General features: G+C 46.0%; 1 protein-coding gene across 1 annotated transcript in view; it reads right to left on the minus strand.

Moving 5' to 3' along the window:
• LOC119174302 (uncharacterized) overlaps positions 1-25,267 on the minus strand; it is a 167,854-nt gene that overhangs the window by 36,085 nt on the left and 106,502 nt on the right. Inside the window, exons 2-3 of the mRNA XM_037425156.2 lie at positions 2,986-3,081; positions 588-817 (exon numbers count right to left, since the gene is read on the minus strand). Coding sequence (XP_037281053.2) covers positions 588-817; positions 2,986-3,081 — 326 coding nt within the window. The remainder of the gene's footprint in view (positions 1-587; positions 818-2,985; positions 3,082-25,267) is intronic.

Genomic DNA, 25,267 nt, shown 5'->3' on the forward strand with positions numbered 1-25,267 from the left:
AGCGTTATGGAGAATTTTCCAAAAGTAGATTCCTTGCACGCAAAATTCCGAACAATGACCTTCTCCTTTTTATTTTTTAAGGGGGCACATTTTTAATACAAACCAACTACAGAGCAAGCACCTCCCACTCACCCCTTTCACCATTTTCAATGTTTTATTCACTATTTGGAAACAGTGAATGCATGATTATAAATTAAGCATTTCGTTAAAAGCACAGGTGTACATTACTGTATTGTTAGTGGTCCCTCCTCCACTGTTTTGAATTTTGCTCCATGACCGAGCTAGGGCCTCACCTTGAAATCTCGTGGGATCATCTTTCACCGCAGTGGGGGATGTTAGGCGGCTTGCTCTGAATTTTACGGTAGGTAACTTCACTGCTGTTGGGTATCGATGTGCTATTACGCATTACTATACATTGAGCGCTATATGTAGGTGCTATTTTGGGTTATATGTGTGCACACTCTGGCTACAATGCGCAAGCATGGAGAAATCACTGGTACTCACTAGCATTCACTATATATTTTCGATCATGCTAATCAAAACTAATAGGCGTAGCGAATCCCCGAATAGACAAAATAAGAAGGCACCTCCTGAACTTCGGCGTCGTGCAACAGCGTCTCAACATCGCGGGCGCTGAAGACGCCATCCTGGAGTATCCAATCTCCGGAGCCGGCGAAAGCGTAGCCGGCGTGAATGACGTGCTTGTGAGTGGTGCCGGAGACCATCATGTTCTTGAAGCATTGGCGGAGCGTGGATACCTCCGGGTTCAGCAGAACCTCGAGGGCAAGGGTCTCTGTCGAGTGCTGGATAAGTAGCTCTGCATGAGAAGAAAAAAACAAACAATCTTTACGTTGCAGCAAAGCGCGTGTCAGTTCTGACAACGTATGTGTCCCCTGGCACGGAAACCACTTCACGAAGACGCCTTTACGAGCCCTGTAACAACCGTCGAGACAAAGGTAACTGTCTTTGTCTTAAGGCCGCAGACATTTGAAGTGGGAGCCGGAGGTCGTTCGTACTTCGACCTACATGGTGTGGTCGCCCGAAGGAGGTTTAAATGTGTATGCGTTTGTGGCTTTGTGCTCGTCGGTGTTGGTGCCTAGGAGTGCGTGCCGGCCAATTTTTCTCTTTAACCGTTCATGAAGCACATTGTTATGAACAGCGCACGCCAGCTATTGAGGGAGAAATTCGCGTTTGTAGCAGCTTCTTATAATATCTACAGATTTAGAGCTTCCTATAGTTAAAGATTTTCGAGCAAACTTTTGTACATATGTTCCCGCTGCCGTGTGAGTGTATCTGAAAAATTGGGACTTACGTGTCCCACCGCCCACTCAAAGACAGTCATTAAAGAATATTTCTATTTTTTATGTTAACTTGATGCTACGTTGGAGTCAACAAAGACCATAGCCTACAAACACTAACTCCATATCACGAAAAAGTTAACTAAATGTGCTATGTACATCTGCTTTCTAAGGCACGCTATCAGAATTTGTGGGTTCTGGGCATGCTTGCAACCACAGACATGTGTACGGGGGGAGGGCATGGGTGGTGAGTCCGTCCCCTTTGTCACCTAAGAAGAGGGGGCACAAAGCCTGTCTTATAGATTGACTAAATAGACAGGAAGGGGGGTGCTGTGTTAAACCTTCTCCCACCTCTAATAAGACCATGTGCCAACAAAATGATTCGTTCAGAACACGTGCATGTGCTGCCACCTTACGAATACCACCAAAGCAATTATCAAAACCAGTTTCTACATCTATGCAGTTGCACGAAAAATCTAAAAGCAACTGATTCAGTGGCTTTGAAGTGGAAAATTCAAACATGGTAAAAAAAAAAAAGGACTGTGACATACGAGTCCCACTGCCCCACAAAGTGTTAACACTGAATAAGAATAGAAAATTGGAGGAGTCGGATTACGTTCATGGTTTACAGTGCAAGAGGGCGTGCCATCTAGTTGCCCATTCGAGCGCGCCATTTCGTACAGTAAACTATGATCTCTAGGGCTATTGCTCTGAGTAAGTTCATATACATATACACACGTGTACGAAACGTGACAACGATGGCAAAACCCGCTGAGAGCTCCTCATAATCGCTAGCAAAATAAAAAGAAATATTATAAGTTTACCACGGTGTCATCGTTTCTACCGGGAGTCCGCGTAAATTTGCCGTCTCTCTGCCGACATGGCAGAGATAATTATAGCAATGAAGAAACAATCGGGCACATCATCTGCCGCCGCCAGTGTAAGCTTTAGCACCCACTGGTTGGTATCTACACATGGTTTCCTCTAAAAGATTACACGATCTCTCAGACGGGGTAATTTTTCTCCTCTTCTCTTTCTCTCTCACTTCACTCTTATTGCCACCCCTATTTTCCCACCCCGGTGCTTAGTAGCTGAACAGATTGTAATATCGAGTTAACCTTATGGCCTTGCTAGTAATCTATCTTTCTTTCTTGTGCAAATTATACACACCAGCGGTTTTGGGTTGTGATGGTATGCACCCGAGCTGCGTGAAGTAACCATAATCACATAAGCTAAACACAAGCGCAGAAGCAGCGTATGAAGGCTCCACTGCTACAATTAGGATGCCGTGTGTCTCAATCAGTGGAGCATCGCAAGCGTTGCAGCCATTGGGTGGTTGTAGGTCCGGCTGCAAGAAAGTGGCAAGTTATTCGCCTCCCCGAAAAGTAGCAAACTTAATCGTACTTTGTGTCAAAGATTACATTAAAATATTGGTTGTTTTCACGTGGATGTTAATTAAAGTCATTTTGGCTGGACCCTCTCTGATCTTTCTTACGCCAAAAGAGAAAGAAGAAACGAAATGAGCACAAAGCATATTGACCGTACGATGGTCAAAACAATGATTTACAGATGTTGGTTTTGGTCAAGTACGGTCGTTGTACAGGCGTGCCCTCTGAGCGCGTAACAATAAGTCGCGGGCTTTTTTACAAGCATACACGCAAAAGCAAAGAGTCAGTGCCTAACTCACCGTTGTGTGGGCCCGCGCTGACCTTGACGGAGAGGCAGGCCTTTTCGGCCGATGTCAGGTCTGCGCCGGTGGCCTTGACGTCCCATGATAGCAGTCCTGCGAAGAAAGAATGGAAAGGTTTAAAGGATTGAAACTCCTGACAGCCCACACGTATTATAAATTGAGTTCTTCATGCAATGCAGAGCCGTAGGCAGAATTTTTTTCGGGGGGGGGGGGGGGCACCTAAGTGACTACCGGGGAGGGGTCAAATAGCCATTTTTCACTCCGTATGCCATGGCGAAAAAAATTTGGGGGGGGGGGGACACGGGTTGAGTGTGCTGACACGGCTGCTGCGCTGCATAAAAAAACAAAGTTATTTTTTATCCAGCGGCCATTGTACTGATTTTGTCAGTGACTACGGCACTGCCTACATGCGCTGTGAAGTTAAGGAAAGGTGGCTTGCGTTTGGGGCGATGCAAAGCTTCTGTCGAAGCAACTGAGCAATTTACTTTCGCATTTATGTTTTATTTATTACGACCACAGGTGGGCCAAACTACTAGACGCAGCAATGGTTAAGACAGCGGAATTAATGCGCTTGACTGTGAAGGTGTTTGTTTAGTGACGCAGTAGCAGCCGTCCCGACGGAATACGAAGAAACGCATACACTGCAGAGAGTATTTAGGAAAATGCGAGCGAAAATGTAACACCCGTGGACGACTTTCAAAGAGAACACCGGAACAGGTGGCGACCACTCGGCGCTATACTCTGAGTTTAGAGCAGGCGCGGCGAGCACCATTCGCGGGGCTCTTTCGTCGCGTACACGGACACGGTTCGCGTTGTAATGATTCGACGTGCGGCAGGGGGCGGTAGCAGCCCGACGAATGAGCACTACTCACATCGCGCATTGCTCGCGCGATAAACTATAGTTGCAATCGCAGGCCACCGTTGGCGCCAAGCGACGGCCACCCACTCCTTCAACACTGAACTGCTGTGTAACGTAAGACGGCAAGGAATTAAAGTAACACGACGAGATATGCACTAGCGTTCAGAACAATCACAGCTGCAGCACCGAAAGTTCACGCGAGTTTACAGTCTTGAAATGTTCCATCATCGTAATTTTTATTGATAAGGCTGTTTTGCTTGCCCGTATAGCCGGAGAAGGACAGGGAACGACGTATAGTGCAGCAAAAGGTTGCACTCACAGAAAGCAACTAAAACGTAGAAACTGGCAAAGACTGGGAAGCATAAAGCCGAGACGGTGACACAGAGGTGCCTTTAGTAGTAGTAGTAGTAGTAGTAGTAGTAGTAGTAGTAGTAGTAGTAGTAGTAGTAGTAGTAGTAGCAATAGCAGTAGAAGTAATAGTAGTAGTGGTGTTTATTGTTGACATGAGGCTTCATTCTTCAGCCAAATAGGGAGCACGGCGCAGCGTCAGGGAAGGGGTAGCGGGAAATAAAGGGAAAGATGAAGAAAGATAGTAAAAATATAAATGAATAAACAGCGGGGGTCTCGTAGAATCTTGGGGGAAGCCGAAGGGGAAGTAAGTGTGCTGCAAGTTGCGTGTGCCTAACGGTAAGTGGCTTACCAAATATCATCATTCATTATTGAAAGAATGCCTCCTCGCAACTGCCTACAGAACAAGAGCAATGGTACTCTAACGAATCACTCAGCTACACTTATCGATGCGAGTTACCACTGGTCAAAAAATTCACACTTTAGTTGTCCAAACTTAAACGTCAGATCTTACACGTCTGTCGTTAGTAAGTGAACTCTATGCCACTGCCTTCTTTTGCAACTCATTTTTTTTTATGTTTTCACATTTTAGTGGCTCTCTTCAAGTGCAGCTATTTAACCACTTGCCCGACTAGCAACTTTCATTAAGAAAAGGTACATGGAGGTAATCAAGGCTTGGTACGGTTCGATTAGCTGCACTGCATGGGGAAGGTAAGGAAGTACTCACTCTTAAAAACAGGGCGTGCAAGTACGGACTCAAAAAAGAATTCCGACATTGCAAACGCCATGTTCTCCTACTTATCTGAAGAGCCTTGCTTTTTAGGGTTCTTCAATAGCTCTTTTTTTGTTCTATGCTAATACCATGTCAAAGTTTTCTAGCGGCGTTAGTGGTGTCTTGGTTTCTTTCGTGTGTCCGTGTAAACACGTCCTGTGCTTCACAATAAATACCTACCAACTAGCTCAAATCACACATGTTCTAAGGATAAGAAAGGGGAGAGACGGTTCATACTTTGCACAGATGTTCCCACAACGAAACATTCATCGCTAATTTCGTCACAGGGAGTCACCTATAGAGTGGTGAGCATGAAGAAGCGCAGCATCGCTTTTGCATCATTGCACATCGCAGACGCGTTCAAGAGGCCACGACTAGGATCTGGGAGAAACGTATTGACGCCAGCGCCTGGCGAACGTAATTGGCGAAGGTCAACGAAGGACCAGCATCCCAGCATACAGCGACAGCACCTTGATTAAGCCAAGCCAAGGGTTCGCAGTGTCGCACATACGTCGAAACAAAAAAAGACCTCATGGATTAGCCGTAAGCGTGCAGGGACGCCGAGAAGGCCGGCGCGAAGTGTCTGGTGCAATCGTTCGGGCACTCAACACTGCAGAGTGCAAGCAGGATTGCCCGGTGACTGTCGCAACGCCAGATGACCGCAGAAACGGCAGACGCTGTGCTGCAAGATGGCGCGAACAACCACAGCATTCGCAGCGACGGCGATTAGAGCACCGCCATTGACCCGAAGTGCGACGCACAGCTGGCTGCACAAGCTCCGTCTTGCCAGTTGCGTGCAGTGCGCGCGCTTTGGTGGTACGTGCACGGCATCTGCCAAACTTCACTGATTCAAGCTCATCCCATATTATTTGCGAGTACATCTCTATGAGTCAATGACGTCAGAATGACCCAATACTGACATGATAACCCCGATCGAACGCTGACGAGTGTGTAATGCGTATCTGCACCGTGGAGGGTTGGGAACAAATGCTCGTGGCATACAAATGAGTTACTTCAGTTCTCGTACAGCTGTGGACGCTGCAACGGGCAAGCACACTCAACCGAGTCGAACCTATTTGTTGAACGCATCCCATGTTGACAAAAACGACAAGAAAGAGAATCCTGCGTGTGACCTTCCCAGGAAAGCATTCTCATGCGCTTTTCTTTCGAAAGTGCGCCTTGTGACTGGTCCGCCGCTTTCACTACTGACATGCACAGTGACGGGATCGGCTGAAAATGTATCTTAGGAGCTAGTATAGCGTATGACGTTTCTGCGAATCGAGGCCCAGTGCAGTAGCCCGCCAATCTTGCGTAGCAGTTGTTACCGCTGTGCACCGGACTTGGCTGCCTTGTATACTGCGTGCAGTCGACAGAAGTGCCTGCTGTTGCGGCCGCACCGACGCCCGTGAAGGCGATTACCGGGCACTGGCACGTCAATACAGCGGGCGCCGGCTGCTAGCGCAGTGCCTCACTTGCGCCGCGAAATGGTGTATAGTTACGATAGTCGGTGTGAGATTATTGGAGAGAAACAGACGAAACACGCTGTGCTGCATTGGGTGGTTAGTGATATGGATGTATTATGAAGTGAGAAAGCCTAAAGCTCCCCCCCCCCCCCAAAATAATCTCACTTGTGCGCGAAGCTGCAGATAATTTATGGAGCCAATGTTTTACTGATTTCATTCAATACGCACTTCACGGAATGTTAATGGAGCATGCTGCCATAAATATTTTGACGATACATACATACATACATACATACATACATACATACATACATACATACATACATACATACATACATACATACATACATACATACATACATACATACATACATACATACATACATACATACAGCCTCGCCATGGTGGTCTAGTGACTAAGGTACTCGGCTGCTGACCCGCAGGTCGCGAGATCGAATCCCGGCTGCGGCGGCTGCATTTCCGATGGAGGCGGAAATCTTGTACGTGTGCTCAGATTTGGGTGCACTTTAAAAAATAGCCAGGTGGTCAAAATTTTCGGAGCCCTCCACTACGGCGTCACTCATAATCATATGGTGGTTTTAGAACGTTAAACCCCGCATATCAATACATACACACATCATACATACATAAGAAAGTAAATTGAAAAAGCGCTCATTCACATTTGCACCCGGCTTCAGCCACGATTCCAGCGATGCCACATGCATCAGGGCCGCACCACGCTATTCAGGCAGCGGTGGCGAATAATTCAAATGACTTAGCGGCATCGCGGCTCCCCGGTAGCTTTCGACTATTCACACCCTATACTTGGTCTCTCTGTAATATCATCCCCCGGAATTTCTGTTTGCATGCTTCCCTAAAGGAACACGAAGACAGTAAACATAGCTGGAAAGTTGGGTGGTCCCCTCCTTAGCAGTAAAGAAAAAAAATTAACAGACAAGAACGCTTTCCTTTACACGACCCCATTTTCTACCACAGTAGACTACAATGACTGCACCGTATGGACTGGCAGTCTCTACAGAGCCACTTATTTGCCCAGCTCGAATTACATTCAATTTAAATCCCCTTACTTGCAAGGGCCATGGCTGTCTTAATACTGAAGAGTCGCTCGGCTCGCTCCTCCACAACTTCAGGCTCTCTCTTTGTCTCTTGTGTCGTTTTTTCTAGCGCGGCGCAGCTTTTTCTAACAAACAACAAGAGGAACACGCACGTGAAGTCCCTAGACATCCCCTCCCGCCTTCCCCTTTTTCGTCTTTTCTTGTCTGCGGTCGTAAGACAGAGAGATGCAAGAAGAGGCAGGAAAGGCTGGAGTCGTAAGAACAACGCGGCTTCAGACTACCTCGCCTTGGGTATACGGTTTGCCCGTAGGCCTTGCCTCACTTTCTTCTTCCTTTATTCCCCCCTGTCGCCTTCGGGTTGTTCTGCATCGCGTGTCAGTACCACCTGATGGGAAGACACGCGCGCCGTGGTCTCGCCTGAAGTCTACTGCTCGCTTTGCTCTCTCCCGTGAGCCTTCCGGCGTCATCGTTGTCTGGCAGATGCGTGCGTCTCTCTACGCGGATCGATAGCGGCGAGCTGGCGCTGCCGACGCCAGTCAACTTCGCGGCTAATGTTAGGCCTATATCGAAGGGGAGGGGGGAGAAAGCGGGCAAGGGGAGACACGCCTATGCGTTTCTTCCTGGCTGCCACTGCTGCACGCTACTGCTGCCACTTATGCCGGCCTGACTGACATCAATCAACTCATAATCGCGCTAGTTATTTGTAGAGAACGAAGTGGCTAGATCTTACGTGATCGCCAGTACAGTGTAATCAATAAATGATCACCGGCAAAGCAGATGCGACCACTACACGACGCAGGCTTGCGAGCCTAATGAGCTGGGATGAACCAATTTTGGACTGAACCTAGTTACATGCCTCGTCTCGGGCAAACACCATCAGCGCTACGCTGGATGCCGGCGCCATGGTCGCAAAGTCTGTACGTGGTTAGGAAACGACCTCTAGAAGGAAACGGCGCGAAACCAACGACGCAAAACTGTAGCCACTATAGCGAAACTCGTGCACATTTGGCGTTGAAAATGCGAAAGCAACCCTGTCTAAACACGAAGAGAGAGAGAGAGAGAGAGAGAGAGAGAGAGAGAGAGAGAGAGAGAGAGAATAAAATGAGGAAAAGGCAGGGAAGTTAACCAGAAATTGGAGAATCCGGTTTGCTACCCTGCACTAAGGGAAGAGAGAATTGGAAGGAAAGATGGGAAAGAAAGCGGAGGAAAGGTAACAATAACATGTATGGTATCCTGTATCTGCGTTTATAACACCATTATATTAAACGACAAATAGAACTTTAGAGCAATAGAAATTATGGTTTCAGTGACAGTGCGAACAAACATTTAGAAGAAACATTGTAGGTACACAGCGCAACTAATGCAGGAAAAGAAACAAAGGCAAGAAACAGCGCTGACTTTCCACTGAACCTATTGAAGGTATTCTGGACACTTTTATACGAGTTGAAAGAACTGTTCACATGCATGATAACACGCATGTAATGAAAAGTGGGGGCTCCAAAATGAAAGCTCTTTATCAGATAGGCGAAGAGATCGTGTGCTGACGCATCGATGAACGGGCTTCCCAATATAAGACGCTTTTATAGAGTCTCTTTTTGTTTCTTCTTTTTTTTTTAAAAACCTGTATTGTATATAGAGTAGAGGATTGCATTTACATTTCTCTATTATATTAAGAAGAACTTGGGAGCGAGCGACATTGTGACACCTTTTTTTGGAAAGTAACTAGCGTATTTATTGCAGCCCTGTTCAAAAGGTTGCAGGCCAGAGGAAACATTTTCTTCACTTTTGATTGAGCACCAGAATGATCTCGTTGATTGAGATTCCGGATAACGACTATGACTTTCGACTCAAGGTCATTTGAAGGTTGCCAACGACGGGAGCTAAAAACAAACCATGGTTTACTATTACAGAATAGATAAGATAGTGATTCCTTTTACTTGTATTCTTACAGTTTTCTTTTTTCGGCCTCCAGTACCATTCCTATTCTGTGATGAAGAAATAAACATAAATTCACGGCGTTGTACGATGAAGAAGACAGATTAACTACTTAAAAAATAAAAAAATAAATAAATAGAACGATGCTTCTATTTTACTTTAGCGTAAGCGTACTTTGCTTGCCAGTTGATTTCATCTCTAGCTAGCTGGTGGTCATCTGGGGTAACACAATCCACTAAGCGCCTTGTTTTTTTTTTCTTTCTAAGTTTTTATTTCATCCCGTATCCATATTATCAGGAATTTTCATTCTGTATTGATCCCATATAACAAAACAAACAAATTTACGCACACTAAACTAAATGAAGAAAGGCTCGACTTGTCCAATTTTAGCCGCAGGTGTTGTCGCGGGCGCAGTCCTAAGCCGTTTACTTACGGACCACCACAGCCGAAAAAACCAGACAGTCGCGCGGGTTCGCTGTCCGGCCACGCAGCCTTCGCACCGCCTGCGCCATTGGGTGCGCACTGGTGCTGACAAGATCTCATTTCGTGGCTACAGACAAACTTCTGACACCGCTATCACTTTAAAAAACAGTATCTAGAATCCAAATGCCGTGAGCAAGATTCACTTGCGAAGGGTGAACTAAGGATATGGACAGAGAGAGGGAGAGAGAAAGAAAGAGAGATGGGAAAGAAACGCATCTAGTGTGATGACGCCATTCCCACTTTTCGAGCAAAGATTAACTTCATTTCGGTGTTTTTCTTTTTTCTTATTGCGGCAGAATAGGTCCCAGAGGCACGTGTCTTGTCGATTGCCAGCGATGCAAGTTTGGAAATAAATGTGCAGTTACCCATCAGCGATTGTCCAAGTATCATGCCAAAGGGAACAAGAAGGCGAATTTTAACGACACATGAAGATGCTGTAGCAATGTGTATAATCGTACGCACAAAGCTGCACTTAACATGTTTTGGCGGATCGTTAGATTTAGCGTAATGAATATCGGCTGTCTCGCTTGCAAGTACCGGTAGTTTACTGGGGTGTCGGTATATTTGCGCAGGAGCTTCGGCTGCACACCGTTGCTCGTTTAATGATATACCCTGAAGCATCTACGAAAGCTGAGAAAGCGAACATGGCGGCAATACTCGCTCCATGTTTTCATGGCAAAAAGGAAGAAAAAAAAAAGAAAGGGTTAATCTCATCGCAAGCTGAGAAGGTCCAATAAGCGAAAGTTATTATTTTTCTTGTTAGCACTGAGATTGGTCCTTCCCTCAAACGCCTGCTTTCGGAAGTTTGCCAAAACGCACAGGCGCTGCCCATTACAGCGGGGCTGGCTGTACAGCCACAGTGCATGCTTGCAACTTCGGCAGGCACTGTATAGTTCTGCACGCGGCTGCTTTTAGTAAATTTTGCAGCAACACTTTCCTCCGCTTTGATTCCCACGGCGCATCCGAGACTTCGCCATCAAGTTAGACTTCCACAACAATCCCCACATGAGTGGTATACTTGTGCAAGCACCCCCCTCCCCCCTCCTTTGTTTTTCGGCCCGTCTCGCCGCCTGGCCACCGACATTCACCGCTCATCTCAGAATATAGCACCGCATATACATCTTCTCCTTTGTTCGGAAACAGCGCTATACATACTCTGGGCCCCCAAAACACGAGGTCTCGTTTATTTCACCGCCTCGGTCGCTTCCAATCAGGCGTAAGGCCATGAGGCAAGCGTGAGAGCAGCCAAGCGTGTCCGTCCATCTTGTGCGCCATCTGCAGGAGCTTGGGCAAAAGAAAGGGATGCGCCGATCGGGGAGGCAGAGGTGCTGACGCCACGGCCGGGAACGCGGGCGGAAAACGGCTTTTTAATCCGGACCCGGGTCTTTTGCCAGACTCGGGCTGGGAGGGCGCCACGCTACAATGCGCGGGGCCGGCTCTGCAAAGGCAGACGAGCCCGTGTCTGTGTGTGTAGACGACGCATCAGACGCACCCCCCATTTCCTCGCCTTTACCCTATATGTTACTTTCGTGTCTCTCGCGTTTTTTTTTTACTTTCTATAACGCTCGGTTGTTGACGCAAGAGTGCCCATAAAGGCCACATTGGTTTCTCTCGTAACAGCGATGTGGGATGCGTGGGCGTTTTATAAAACACACTACGGGAGATGATTCTAGATAATAGAAAAAACAGGGAAAAAGGAATAAAAGATCTGGAAGTCCGAAGTGTTGCAGTTTTGTGAGACACTCTTAGAAGCCGTAGAAAGAAAGAGTACGAAGTAAATAGAGCTGTTCTCCACGCATATATACAGACGTCCGTTAGCGCACTACAAAAGATGGGCGCTGCAGCACGCTCAACGAGGTCTAACGTGAAGCAAGGTAGTAATCGAAAATGTGCAGAACCGCTCAATGAACGAAAAGGAAGCGAGAAAACTAATAGCTACGCGCAGTGCTAGAAGAACGAAGATACTAAAAAAACTTCGAATGCCGTATATTCATTTAAGCGAAAGTAATTATCTCGTGCTATAGGTCACGCCTAAACCAATTAGTTGGCGCTTTGCAACCGAGCCCTAGGCACGTTGCGCTAGATGTAGGTGTAGTTACGAGAAAGGCCTGCAAAACCTTCCCTATCAGGCACCCTTTCTTCGGCGTAAGGGCATACACCCAGCGTAATTCGCTTGTGGCGGTTCCTTTGTTACCGCGTTTATCACTGAGAGACGGTGGCGAAAAAAAAAAAAACGGGGTGAATCATTGTCCCCCGACGCACGTACGTTTCTAGTGTCAGAAAAAAAATGGAAGAGGAGGGGGGGGGGGGCTAAATATTAAGCGAAAGTTGCGAAAAACTGTAAAGAGTTGGCGTCTAAGCCTAACCACAGTGCTTCGACCATTACTCGCCAAAGGGCCAACCGTGTTAGGTTTACGGTCAACAAACTCAAGTTTACGAAGTCTATAGCTTTTGCGTCACCATCGCTGTCTGCGGCCGTAGGCATTACGCTAACGCAGACGATTTGTCAGCGTTGAAAGGATGGGCTAACGTCAAGTTCGCTGAGCTCGCTGTCCATTGGCCGCTGACCAAAATAAAAAAGTGATTTAATATTCTTCGTAACTTTGTTTATTGGTCCCATGGTATTGAAAGAAAGAAAATAATAATTGTTTTGTTTTCTGCTGGTTCCTACGCGGGAGACCTAAGCACGTCCTGCAGGACAAAAATAAAGGTTTTCCATTCTATTCGTTTAAGAAGTTGAACGTTGGGACAACTGTCACGCACAAAATTATGTTGCGACAGTTCGTTTTTCGTACGGACGAGTAGTCCTCGCGCCTTTTTGGAGGTTAGGAGAAGTTTAGATACATTTGTTTCATTTCTTATCTTTACAACAGTATCCGCAATGATACATGTTGTAAATTGCTTGAAACTCCCACGGAAATGTCACGCACACCGAATGACTTCTAGAAAGACGACGAAGAAGAGAATGTTGATTGAAATTGAATACGGTAGTTAACATAGATGCCGGGCTTTGCGTTTTTTATGAATCTGGTGCCTTTAGACGGTGAAGAGTGGTTATCACACAGTACATACGTCGGCCTCTTTCACGGTGAAATCGGAACTATGGAGTAAATCTCAATGTACCGACGGTATACACTGCACGATATCACCGACGCACTGTGTGTGGAGGTGGTCTGTGCTGAAATATATTCGGGTAAACGAAGGCGCTTGTAGCGTATGAGCAAATGAAGAATAATGGGTGTACAGACAGAAGCGATGTCACTGCATCGAAGCTTGTACACACCGGGGTTTTTCCTCGCAGAACAGCACGATACACAACCGATTGTTAAAACAGGGGTTCTTTGTTCGAGGCTGCCCTGCATTGCTCTAAAGCCGTCTGTATGGACTTTCTCCGAGACGAGAAATTGAATGAAGAATCTAAGATTCGCTTAAGACCATGGGTCTTGAAAAAAAAAAAAATAGAGCTGTTCAGCAAATCGGCTTGTCAAGCTATCACACTCGTACCTCTATCCTCGTCGTATATCTTCGCTTTCGTCTGTCTTTATTTCTCCTTTTCAATTTCCATATGAGGAAGTAGTAGCCAACATCTATACTTTTTATTATCCGACCTTTCTTTTTCAAAACTGATATTTCCTGTCGTTCGAAACCCTCTCCTCCCAGAATACGCTGAAGTACAGAGAGATTGAAAACGCGCGCACCTTGGGAACACAAATATGGACGTTGCACAAAGATCAGCGAATGACGTTACACGCCACTTGTGGAGCATACAAAAAAAAAAAACTCAATTGTCTGTCCCGGTTTAACGCCGCAGCAAGACCGCATGAGTGTCCACTCCTGACGAGACATGCAGCTGTATACTCGTTCAGAGCCCGGGGCTCGGAACGCCTATAAATTTAAACACACAAACGCAAGTGTGAACTGCCACTGCGCTGACAGGAAAGCACAACGTACACGAGCGAGTTGTTCGGATTGACGCTTGTCCGTATAGCACGGCACAAGCATGAAGGTGTGCACATGGTCTGTGGCAGAAGAACGAGAAGTCAGTGCAAGCGTTGGCTCTCGACTTTCCACGAGCCGGAAAAAGAAGCCGCCGCGATTTTTTCCGAGACAAGGCAGTGAATGACAGCCTGCCTTCCTCCTTTTTTCTTCTTTTTTTTTTCTCTCGTTACATTCTTGCAGGCATCTCTATAGCCCCTTTAGACCTGGAACTTGCTTTATATGTCTGTCTATATAGTCCACTCTGGACGCCGGTGCCCTTTCACCTACCGTATCCACCGAGGATGCTTCTTTAGTTTCTCGTGTGTGCACCGTATGTCCGTGCTTTTGTTCGGTCTTCGAGAAGAAGAGTGTCTTCGTTGCCGCTTGGTGGTGCCACCTTCCTCCCCTTCTCACGTCTCCCCTTGTGGCCGCGTTCATTCATCCGTCTCTCTGACACGTTTCTCCACTCACGATGCGCACACCCTGCATCGAGGCTTCTTTCTGTGCGCAAGAGAAACGGCCGGATCGTTAGGATCGCTGACTGTTTTCGCCCATTCGGCTGCGACAGTCTTTACGCAGCGACAAGAGGCGAAGAAAAGGAGGTACTTGAGAGTCCCTCGTGTTGAGAGTAGAGTCGTTCGTTGAAGGTCACCGGTCAGGAAGAAGTCTGGTAGCATGGATGAGTCCCTCTACCAGCGGACGGAGATCGCGCATAACAATTCAGAGAGATTGAGAGGGGTGCTGTGTGTAAAAGCTGACGCACTGACCACTTTCATTGAATGCTTGTCATGGCCAAGTGTAGTCGAAAGGACAGTATTGACAAGAGGTGTAAAGATCAGTTCTCGGCAGTTCAGGCTATTTCAGAGGGAATGCTCCTTCTGTACGGGCAGATAGATGGATGAACGGATAGACGGAAAGTTGACGTGATGGCATCACACATAGTGTGAGGGCTTCACTAATACCACTGTACCAGTTGAATTCCGAGTATTAGTGAAATTCAAGCCCACTTTCAGTGTCCTTTTGATAAAACTACTGAATTGCATAAGCTTCATAAAAAAGTGCTGTTGGTGTTTTTGAGGATCACTCGCCTTAACAAAGTTTTGTGAACGACTTCTGTATATATGCCGATATTTATGACTACTTATTACTTGCGGTTATGTGTGATCATTCCACATATAAGTCACCAGCTGTAGCATGAAGTAGCAAGCCAAGCGATAAATCAGACTATCATATATAATTAAAAACTACTTTCTTGTTTTGCATGAGTTTCTAAAATGTATGGTCACCCCGCCGCGGTGGTCTAGTGGCTAGGTACTCGGCTGATGATCCGCAGGTCACGCGATCAAATCCCGGCAGTGGCGGCTGCATTTTTTATGTAGGAGAAAATTCTATAGCCCCGTATGCTCAGATTTGGGTGCCCGTCAAAGAACCCTATGTAGTCGAAAACTCCGAAGCCCTCCACTACGGCGTCTCTCATAATCACATATTGGTTTTGGGACGTTAAACCCCCACATATCAATAAAAAGCTATATGATCATTAGGTAGCTTTAGGTATCGCATAACTACATAACAACGTCTGCTACAAAGTTGCATAACGGCTTTAGTCGAGCAGTTTGCAGCAGAAAGCAGGAGAATAATTACTGGATGATTCGATGGCTAATAGAATAACACGCACATCTTAATTATTCTCCCGCGTGATCACAAGAGCGATACCTACACTGTTCCAGCAAGACCAGGTTCTCTCCTTACTCGTACGTCTGAGGTAGTTCCATAATCGAAAGGTCATAAATGCGCTTTTCACAAAAATTTTACAAAAATTATGCAGAAAAAGCGTGCAGACGGTTATTATCAGCGGCATGTTCGCAATATTAGCATTGTCTATATATAGCCTTCGCTTCATTATTTCCATTCATCGATAAAGTTCACCAGAAGAAATGTGAGACTTAATTAAGCAGTTTTGACACAAGACGGCCCCGCCACGTCTCCTCCCCAATCGTTTTTTTCTTTGACTCAACTTCTTCTCCATTCACACGCCACTTCTCGTAGGTCCTAGCTGCGATACCGAAATTGAGCGGTGGAGCTCATCAACCGGCTTTTACGATACCCAATTAAAAGCGATTGAATTACACTAACGAATTTACACATGATTTCTCACGAATTTGTGCCCAGATCCGTTTTTATTTCTGGTTCTATGCATGCACTTCACAAGGGGCATTATTTGTTCTGTCAGCAGTTCTCAGTTTGTTGCTTATAGCTCATTTCTTTAGGAAACCGTTCACGATTTCGGATCGTACACGTTTCAGCCCACACGGGCTCGCGTGAAACTGTAAATCAGCAAAGAATCAACTAAAAGAAGCGTAGCAGGAAATTGCGAAGTGTTAGTAATTCCGACCGTAGTCTACGCAGCCGTGGGAAGAACTGGCACTAACGTTTTACGCGCATGAAAACGCGCCCGGGGGAGAGATGTAACGACTCTTAGTTATGTGCCCTACGGGCCTGGGGTCGCATTTACGAGACCTTAGGCGGAAGCTACGGGCGTTAAAACGAGGCAGCCACTGCAGCGCCAGAGTGGTAATCCATAAGACGCGGTTTTGCTACGTACCTATAGGGAGCGCTTGCACTGTACTGACCTTCAAAGGAGAACCACATTTGACGGCTCGCTCTAGTGTGACTGATAGAAAGCAATGTTACTTGCAAAAAACTTCAAGCGAGCTTCCTTCGCGCGAGCGAGCAAAAGAAAAAGTACGTCAGGCGCCTACGGCGCCTGACCTATAATAAGGCAGTTATATGGTGTAGTTTCTTTCCTTATTTAAAAGTTTTGGACGTGGAAAAGGTAAAGTTGGGTGCCTGCCGACGCGCGCTTACATTCTGAAGGTCAGCACGTACAGTAAAAAGTAGACGTCGTATGAGCAAACGTAGGCAACAAGCTTTCACTTGCATGCCTCAGTTTCATATTTTTTTTTATCATCAGCTAGCTGTGCAAAGACATGGAAGCCGTACAGGTCGTTAAATTGAAATTCACGACTTTTCATGTGGGTCATTTTTTTCCGGTGTATCACGAAACATGCCCGTACATAAAAACCTTGGGTGTTTCCGCCTACTGACGATCGTGCCCACGGCACACTTTAATGCACCTTGGTGCCGCCTTATAAGATATGCACTAAAAAAAAAAAAACGGTAGGTGGAGTCTTCGGGGCATTGCATATTTAATCTGGCTCCTTCACTTTTCTATTGTCTTGTGACGAAGGCAAAAAGAAAGTGAGTGGCCCACTGTCATTCGTCGCCACGCACTGCCCTGGGCGGCTAAATCCTCTTTTCTTCGTGTAAAACACCGCCTGTACCCGCCAGGGGGCACTATCAACGACAGGACTGTTCTCTAACACTCCTCGCCGAGCGCAGGCATCTGTCTGCATTAACCTTCGCCGCACGACAACGTCGGTCCACGCCCCGCCACTTTCTTGCGTTCAAAGTACCTCCTTCTTGGTTCTTTCCTTCCCGCCTTTCCCTTTATTTCCGGTCCTTCTCCCTATAGGAGGCGCCTTGACTGTCATTTGTCTTTGCTTCGGCCCCCTCGGTGCTTCCTACTATTTTGCCAATCCGGCCCGAAGGGGCGAAAACTCTAGAGCTAGACTTTCCCAAAAGACAGGGGGAGTAGACAGGACGCAAGGAAGAATGAGAAGAAAGTTTAGTACGCGGAAGATGAGCCTTGCCACACCAGACACAAAGTAAATAAAGAACCACTGCATGTGTGTTTCTAAAGCCGTGTCTTTTCTTTCTCTCTCTGTTTCCTTTATCATTATATTTTTTCTCTAGATTCTCTGCCTAAGTCCTTGTCTTTTTCGTCCATAGCGAGGAGAAGCGAGAATGGCCCATGCTGCAACTCAACCCCAAAGCTGTAAACTTGCCGTTTTATACAGTTAAAGGCGTATCTACAAGGGACGTTGCTAGTGAGTGTATAAAGAAGTAGGAACAAGAGTAAAAAACAGCTTTTTGTGCGAATCGAAAGCGAAGCTCAAAGTAGTGCCTTCCGGAGAAGCAGAGCCTTCCGTTTTGCAATTGTCTCTTTCATCTGTCACACGGGTGTGGAACCTGATCTTCTAAGCCTGTCGTACAATACTGTAGTTGGGCCTATCGAAGGAAATAGATGAAACAAAACGACCCTGATCTTGCTTTTTTATTTTATTCAGTCTGACTGAATTCCCTTATTTGTTCGTTACTCGCGCGAGAACACTGGCGCGGAGTGGTGGCGATGTACTCGTGAAACAAGGAAGTGTTTTTGAAATAGTAGCATCCTTTGCAATGCTTACCACATGAACTTTTAGAGAGAGAGCGAGAGATAGCCAGCGTTTACGGTTGCACCGTGATATGAACCATCAGCTTGCGATCTTCGAGAGTCGCTGGCGCACCTCGTGATCAACTCACGCTTGCCTAGCTTTTGCCGAACCTGCGTGAATCAGCTCCATTGGCCTCTGAGAGAAAACCTACACCATGAGTTTAAATAGTGTCCCGATTCTGAACGTACAGCCATACTAAGCAAAACTATAAAAAAATAACGTGGCTGATCTTCCTATAGGAATCGGTAGAACAGGAAAGTGAAACTTGTCTTTACAGAGGTCATTGAACGTTTATGGTGCATTGTTTTAGCAACAGCAACAGATTGTGAAGCCACGTTAAGGACAGCAAGCAGCTCAAAACTTGCAGTGCACTCCTCAGGCAGAAAGCACGCACGAAATTAGTATACACAGGACAAGCACGCACTAACTGTCACCGCTCGACATTTAAAGAGCACTGTTCAAACAGAAAGAAATACGCACGAAAGGTGCGCACAAGTATACACAGCTAAGTGCGTGCGCCGTGTGTCAGCAGCGCGCTTCCTAAACGCGGCAGCGCGCGAAGTGACATTTGTGCTTTCCTGAATTGCGAGTCTGATAATCGCGCGTGCAGGAGAGACCACGCTCCGCGGAGGCGGCGCTTCGTGGAGGCGACGACCTCAGCGCGCCCAACGCTAACCCAACGCGAACCCGTCGCGCCATCTCACCACTGATAACGAAAACGCGATAATGTTTCGAAGTTGTGAGGACTGCGAAACGGTGTATGGTGCATATAAATAGCTTGCCATTAGCCTCCCACACAGCGTACGTTCCGTGGGGTAGTGGTTTGCGCTGTGCGCTGAGGATTGAGAAGTAGATGGTTTGACGCCACGCGGCGAATGCTCGCCTTCTCGCCTTTTCTTTAAAGTTTATTATTATACATTTTTCAGCGTCACTTCCGTGACGGAAGCACGTCAGCGGAGCCGTCGTTGACCCTGGCATAAAACACTTTCATGTTAAAAAGAATAAGAATTGCTTAAATATGTTGAAAAATAACAACAGCAATAAAAGGGAGGATACTTCGGCATACTCTCACTATATAGTCCAAAACGAAACGAAAGAAAACCGACAGCTATGAGCAAGACACTCGACTTACCACATAAAATTGTCTGCATAGTATTTTGAGCATGAGTTTATGCGTATGAACAGTTATTTCTTTCCGTAGCGTAAAGGGGAGAGAACTAGGGGGAGACAGAAAGAGAGAGATACAAAGAAAGAAAGGACGGCGAGGTCAATGAGAATTGAAACCCTGTTTGTAATTCTGCACTAGGGGGATGGGGTAAGGCTTCAAGCACACGCCAAGGCTATTGCGACCTCCGTTGTTTGAGGATACACATGTAGAGACCCGGAATATGGGAATCATCTCGTGTATAGTACACATAGCAACAAAAAAAAAAGAAAAAGAAAGGAAAGAAAAGCAAACGCACAATCGCAGACACGCGCAGTCGTACACGCGTCTCTGTTTGTGACAAATTAATGCAATATGGCAGAGCGCAGGGAAAAAACAATGCGCGACGAATAACCACGTACGCTGACTATCGATACCTCCTATCAGTGTGCCCTCCTATTTCGGGCACAACGGCGACTCTCGGCAGAAGTCGCGCGCCACGGAAATTCACGGATCAACTGCATTCCACTTGCCTCGACACCGCAGAGGCCAGGTGTATGTACCGAGTGCGGTAATCAGTCAACAAGATTACGCGCGACTAGTAGCAAGGACAATCCTATCACTGACTGCTAGTCAGGAAAACAAATTAATTCTAAAAAGAAAGTAGAAAAAATAGGAAAGAAAAAAAATAACAGGGGCAGTGGGAATGGCCAACAGAAAATGGGCGAGCATCTAAACACAAAACTGAAATAAATGTACAGGTAAATGCCTAACGCTGCGCAAGTTTGTCAGTTCGACGTGGAAATCAATTTAGACGACGCACGAGGGAGCAGGAACTGCGGGTGAGAGAGGGGAGGTCAAAGAGGACGAGTGGGCGTGTTGCTAAAAGCGTGACGTATTACATCGACGAAGTTAAGAAAAAATGAGACGCAGAACAAGCGAAGATGGAAAGAGAGGGGTCGAAAAGTTGAGATCGTGTGTGCGAGTATATCTGCTGAAATGAAATGAAAGAAAGGAGATTGAAACGTCGAGATAAAAGACACGGTTTGGCGGAGGCACCGATTACTTGTGCCTCGAGTCGATAACAGGTGAAAAATGGAGCCCCACCTGGTGACGAAGCGCGCCTTAGGGGCGCAGCTTCGCTGCTGTATCGTTGTGTGCAGTCAGTCATGACGCGGCGTACTGCGATAGGACCAATAATTTTTTTCTGAACGAATCGGATTCTACGACGTTAGAACGATGTTTTAATTGAGCCTTAATGCTTTAAAATCAATCAATCAATCAATCAATCAATCAATCAATCAATCAATCAATCAATCAGTGCACACAATCGCCTTATAAATAATGAGATAATAAATAACATAGTAATTACTTCCTCAACCGAACACTATGTCGATTGTACGAAACTTCCCAATGTGAACATATTGACTTTTTCACTGTATGCTCATGACCTTGAAATTCTCAAAGGGGCACCTCGTCACGTCGCCCTCGGTGGCGTCTGCGAGTAACTCTAACGAGGAGGTGCCGCGGATTAGGATAATTAGGAACGGGTTACAAAGAACTGGCATCAACTTGCCCGCGCTTTTTAACAGCCGAGCAGACACTAAATGAGCGAAGGCGCACTGCCATCTGAATCTTCGAAAAGTGCCCGCTTTCTGTAATTCGTCGCGTAGCGCTGAACAGATAACATTGCGAGGAAATAATTAAGGGCCTCCTGAACGAGGAAGTTGGAATCGAAGTTTCACAGTTTCAATGCGGCCGTGAGGCAGCACCACAACCAGGGCTGTGCCCAATCCGTCGCCCGGATTAGAGCAAGCGGCCCCGCGGGTTTGCTTTGTGTATGAGCCCATAGCGTGCGCCTTTGAGGAACCTCGCTGAATAAATTAGGCGCGACTGCGGCGGTGCTCTGTAAGGATCTGCGCGCTCCGCGCAACACACAATGGCGCACATTAAACGCGAAGTTAAGTCGCTTTGCAGACGCACTGGAATGATAAACTGAAAAAAAAGGCAAAGAAGAGCTCCATCGCCACCTCAAGGAATGACCCAATTCATTGGAGCACCCTTCTGAAGAGGCTGAGAGGAATTAATATATCTGTAAATCTGTAGTCGTTTCTCATCTTGAAGCATTAACTTCGACAACTCGGACTGAATTCATTTCCATTATCGGTATTCTTCATCAGCGAGTGCCCTCTTTTCGGCGGCTTGATAGCTGCAGTTTGGTCGTTATTGATCTTCAACGTCGTTAAGGCGAGTGTATTTATTACATTAGGAAACGTTGTACCCTTATTCATTAATGTTTTTATTGACTCCCATCACTGACTTTGTATTTTGCATGCTCAGCGGCTTTCGTCTATTTTCGAGCGCTTAGGAATTGCGCCGTTCTGAGATAGACATTACTGCATATTACAGACAGCAAGTCACCCAAGTTACCAGCAAAAGAAACTAAGACCTGTGCGGATATGGCTCATTGCTTTAGTTGTATACACACATAAATGAAGGTACATACAAGGACTGTATCATATTTTCTTCAAGATCTTGTAAACAGACTTTTCGTGGCTGGTGGTCGGTCGAGTTTAAGGTGCAGCTATTAATTGAAGCTCGGGCCCCTCGAGGAAGCGGCTTAACTTAATCGCAAGTAAGCCTTAGGCTGTTCAGATAGCGAAATGAATCTCAAAAGTCACCAGAGTTTGAAAAATCATTCTCATATGCAGTTTCTTTGCCAGCTGCATTGAACGAGGGGAAAAACGAAGAAACGTAAAAGAAAGGTTATGCTATACGCTTTCTTGGCCGGCCGACCAACCGACCAAACAAACAAACAAACAAACAAACAAACAAACAAACAAACAAACAAACAAACAAACAAACAAACAAACAAACAAACAAACAAACAAACAAACAAACAAACAAACGAACAAGCAAACAAACAAACAAACAAACAAACAAACAAACAAACAAACAAACAAAGGCAGGAAGGTTAACCTAGGCAGAGTCCGGTGGCTGCCCTGCACAGGGCAAGGAAAATGATAGAAAGTAGGAGAGAAAGGTCACAGGTTGCCGTCAATATAACAAGAGGCACGCGCACTTGACACCACAAGTGATTAATCGGTCCGGAATCCTTAAAGAGAGTTCGCAGATGTGTGGCGTCCTTTGATTTCATTTCTCACTTTCTGCTGCACAAGCTATAGATCTAAGCGGATATATAAAAAACGATAACCAGCGACCACATAGCTGTGTATCTGTTTGATGTTTGAAAACCTGCCTCAATCGCAATTACAACGTTGAGAGTCGCAAGAAAAAATGGAGCAAACTCGTCATTTTTTACGCAAAATCCCACACATCAACGAAGCAGTGCATGCTTGTGTAACGCGTGGTTAATAAACGTGTTGCAAAAAAAAAAAAAGATAAGCCGGTGCTTTTAAGCACGTATGATAACTGTATAAAAGAAAACAAAATTGAGGGGTCAAGTAAACAGGTGGCAACGACAAAACCGAGACGTGAATAAACTGTTCAAGCTTTTTACGCACACATTTTCACGCTCCAAAAAACTGCGAGCGCCCTCGGACGTCCTTACAAAGATTGGTATGTAGTCAGTTCCACATACGTACAGGGTTTATAAGAATCTGGTGGGATTATAAAATGAACCGGCAGGCGAAACGCGTTCCTCCCGAGGGCACCTCTTAAGCCACTTCATGCGAGGGGATAATGAATAGAAAGAAGAAGAAGTGAAGAACATAAGTGAACAAGACATAAAAGGAATTTCGGTTTAAAGAAGGGCAGTCATATTTCTTAAAGGGAGGTAAATTGTGGTACAAAGAGGACGTTTCTTGCAAAGAAGCGCAGTAGTAAACCATCGAAAAAAAGATGACAAAAAAAAAAGAAAAAATAAAGGTTACTAAAACGCAATTCTATCGGCAAATCGTTAAATCGGCTTAGTTTTCACTATGCTCAAAGATTCCAGATATCTGAAGTTGCTGGTTCAGCCTAGAATTTTGGGACGGCTCTCTGCTCTCACATAGTATAGTATCAAGTACTCTAAATCGTTTACCACTTTTTTTTTCTAAAGACATCCATGCGCACAGGTGTCGACAAAGTCCTCCGTCTATGTTCAGAGCATCTTTTGTTTTTTTGTACATTTGCTGCGTGGAGCTTATATAGATGCGTGTATAGTATGCATACGCGTGCATAACTACGCGAGCTCGCTCAGAAGGTGAGCGTGTTTATGCAAGCTTGGGTAAACTTGCACACGTCGGCATTTACCGTTGACTTTTTCAACTGCCGTCCTCCTTATAGCGCTACCCTTCCGACCCCTCCGTTTCTCTCTTAGTGTTAACGGGAGATGTGCAGCTAGCGTCGTAACATGGTCGTAACCCGAGCTGCATAAATTACACAGGGTAGCAAACATTGACATGAAAAAGGATCACGTACGTGCGGGGCCACACGCGACGTGTTGCTCATAAGCGGCGCTTAATTAGCCCAACGACGCGGACACATGGATCTGTACGTGGAAACGAACGGCACATCGTGTGGTCTCTCCAAGATAAAAAAAAAAAAAAGGAGAACTGGAACGAGGGTGACGGTAGCGAGGCGTCGAGCATCTTGGGTGAGATCCCGAGGCTCGTTTCTGGGAACGAAATTGATTATTCGGTAATATGTCTTGCACGCATCCTCCTGCGCAGGAGTGAACACGCAGATATTGGATATTGCGGGTCGGCGCTTCCTAGAAGTTGAGGTTCGAGTGCGTTGAATGCACACTTCTTCGAAGTCATTTGACTAAAGCGTTGGTAGAGCAGATATCACTCGTTGCTATGGCATGAATGTCATTTTTTTTCTGCGCCAGTAGTATGAACCGACGTATAAGCAAAAAGAACAAAAATGTCAATGCAAGTTTGTAGTTTCAGTCGTGAATACATACATAACGGGCGTCAAAAGCATGTCATCTACACATCAGTGACAGTGTCACCGACGTATAACACGTGACTGCTAGAAACTTGAGATGGCATTGGATATTTAGAAACATGTACACGATCCTTCTAAAGAAGGACAAAGTAAAGGTTGTCGAATAAATGAAATCGTCAGAATTAAGCCACAATTGTGTTTCTGATCTCATTTACGGCGAAATAAGCAGGCTTTCACAGAGAACATACCGTGGCGTCATGCAAGGTTTCAAGTGGCAGAGGAGCACGATCGTACAGTGCACTGTCAGAGCATCTGTATCAAGGATTCTAACAAGATAAACTTCTTATATAAGAACGTAACGTCTGTGAAGTTTTTTTTTTCGGGAATACCTTTTGGGGCTGTTTCAATATACGCGCAAGCTCGCGAGACAATGGGGAAGTGTTCTGCCTGACCGCGAGACACTTGATTATTCGAAATTTGACGCTAATAATAATACTAACCAAAGTATATGGGGTTTTACGTCCCAAAACCAAGAAAGGACCATGGAGGGCTCCGGAAATATCGACCATCTGGAAGGAAGGAGAATAGAGGGAAAAGAACGGCAGGGAGGTTAACCAGCTTATAGGCAGCCGGTTTGCTACCCTGCGCATGGGAGAGGGATGGGGGAAATGAAAGATAGAGAGCAGAGAGCCATCTGGTGTTCGTTACCGTGCACTGATATCGGACAGAACATGGGCCTCTACCAATTCGCCTCCTTCGAAAGATGTCACGCCGAAAGAAAGATAAAAAGAAAAAAAATGAAAAAAAAAGAAAGGAAAGAAGAAAGAAAGAAAGCGAAAGAAAGAGAGAGAGAGAACAGTGATCTTGATTTATTATTACCTCGAGTTTTTCAGAGCGCAGCTCGTAAGGTCGCCTCGAATGGCGGCCACTTTTTCAATGATCGCTCTTCTCCGCGCGGATGCGGGCGGCGCATTCTCGGCACGTGAGCTCT

The sequence above is a fragment of the Rhipicephalus microplus genome, chromosome 3 (assembly GCF_043290135.1).
Source record: "Rhipicephalus microplus isolate Deutch F79 chromosome 3, USDA_Rmic, whole genome shotgun sequence".
NCBI lineage: Eukaryota > Metazoa > Arthropoda > Arachnida > Ixodida > Ixodidae > Rhipicephalus > Rhipicephalus microplus.